This window comes from Cryptomeria japonica, chromosome 7 (assembly GCF_030272615.1).
Source record: "Cryptomeria japonica chromosome 7, Sugi_1.0, whole genome shotgun sequence".
Classification (NCBI taxonomy): domain Eukaryota; kingdom Viridiplantae; phylum Streptophyta; class Pinopsida; order Cupressales; family Cupressaceae; genus Cryptomeria; species Cryptomeria japonica.
In genome coordinates this window covers 118,133,414-118,135,567 of record NC_081411.1, presented here as the reverse complement: position 1 = coordinate 118,135,567, position 2,154 = coordinate 118,133,414, and the positions used below count along the sequence as shown (strand labels likewise).

General features: G+C 36.6%; 1 protein-coding gene across 1 annotated transcript; it reads left to right on the top strand.

Annotated features, from left to right (window-relative positions):
• The first annotated feature begins 954 nt into the window (after window positions 1-954).
• Window positions 955-1,443, top strand: LOC131856497 (uncharacterized). Its single transcript, XM_059208291.1, has one exon. The coding sequence runs from the start codon at window positions 955-957 to the stop codon at window positions 1,441-1,443; it is 489 nt and encodes a 162-aa protein (XP_059064274.1).
• Window positions 1,444-2,154: the final 711 nt, after the last annotated feature.

The window sequence follows — 2,154 nt, the reverse complement described above, 5'->3', positions numbered from 1 at the left end:
ACACGTTAAACATTATGAAAAATGAATATGAGACAATACTAAACTGTGATGATTCTCACATGTATAAAATTGGATATATAATAAAGAATGTAAAAAGGAGAAATTTAGATAAGACAAATGTAGAAGAGGGGTCACGTTACTTATTATTGTCAATGATTTCACCAGAGTAAAATGAAACTGTATGTAGTGGTATCTTCCACTGATCAATCTTATCTTGGCCGTATCTACCCTTTTGTTCATGATCTGAGAAGGTATCGATAAATATTCCTTTTCCCTTAGTCACCCATCTGAGATCCATAGGGCTAACATGGTAGAAAATAGGAAATCTCAGCCAAATGTACCAGGTGGACTGTGCATAATTCTTGGAAAAACTTGCTATATGAAGTGAAGCACTACGCATTGCTTCTTCTATTAGTTTACACTATATGGTAAATAGTTTCTTTGATTTATATAGTTTTAAATAAAAAAATCCAATAGTAAGTAGCATGAAACCTTTAAAAGTTGGAGTGAGAGATTATATAGCTTAAACAAAACAAGTGAGAAGTTCAACTATTTTGTATCATGATTGAAGAGGGAAAAGTAGGGTTCGAGTGAGAGGTAACTCTGATCTTATATCTACAAAAAGCATCTAAAATAAAATTATAGTTGTTAATGCAATCAATGGATAAAATAATGAAACCTTTAGTATAAGGGAAGATATCCATCCTTTCAATCATGAAGAAGCGCCAAGATTTTATAATCCAATAATTAGATTTAGAGGGGCAAAACCAAAATGTTGAAAATTATAGAAAAATGCATGGGCAATAAAATAATATAGCTTTCTCCCTGGAACCAGTAAACTGCAAGATAGCTTTCTCCCTCAAACCACCTAAAGCCTTTACATCATGGGATGAAAGCATTAGGAAAAATTGGCATGGAATCAGGATTTCTCCTTCCTTTGGGCAAAAAGACAACATGAGAAAAGCGGCAACCTGGTCTCCTCCAAATCCTGGCTGGATTAAACTAAATTTTGATGGTGCTTCTAGAGGTAATCTGAGTCCTTCAGGCATAGGATATGTAATCAAAGATCATATAGGAGCAATCCCTGGGAAAATGGCAAAGCCAATCCCTCTAGACACAAATAACATAGCAGAATTCAAAGCATTGCAATTTGGATTGATAGAGTGCATAAAGCATGGTCTAAATAACATTCTAGTGGAGCGCGATTCAGAGATAGCAATAAATGCAATTAAGAGGAAAAAAACTACAAACTGGAGATTGCAAGGAATCCTAGACAACATAATTGTAAGCCTCGATAGAATAGAAAGCTATGAAGCAAAGCACATCTATAGAGAAGCAAACTCAGAGGAAGATGCTCTCTTGAAAAAAGCTGCTCTAGGAACCTACATCTATAGGTGGGATCAGGGAATTTGGCCAATTGTCTCATCAAACCATCTCATTTGACAAGTAAGGACCTCAAGGGATATTAAGCTTAGATGTAAGAGCCACCTTTGAAAATATGTGAAAGCTAGCTAAAGAATTGATCAACAGGGCAATTTTAAAATTAACCTTGGTGGACAAATGAAATGGCTATCTCAGTTAAAATTTTAATCTTACCTATTTCGGGTAAAGTGGGCCCATATTTAGTGATGTCACCTAAACCGTGGCTATGAGCTAAGTCCCTTGAATCAACTATTGAGACCCAACTAGAAAATAGTCAAATCTATTTATGGTTTGCGTGGCCTAAACAGGAATTTTGGCATGTCAAGGACAAACATCCCTCACCACCTTAGTTGGAAAATTTAATGCAAATCTATCCCTCATCAATTAGTGTGAAAAAGAGTGCCAGCCTATTTCTTCGCATTGCCTTCTATAAGTTGATTTCAATCCTTGCCAATTAATCCCACAACTCTAGTTTTTAACTCCTCCTTTGCTGATAGTTGCACTTCCAGTCATGTCGATAGAGCCCCCGTTCGGATTCATAATGTGTTTACCCCAGACACACCTCCTATTTTGGAGCAGACACTCCAATTTCTCTTTTGGCATCTACGTGCCAAGTCTCATTCCAAAAAATAACAGACTTGAGGCTTAAGCACCTTCTTCTCTTCTCGGACTTCCATCTCATTTTGGCAGTCAAGATGATCTTGGGTAGTGGGCATCTGAACAGAGATGAGT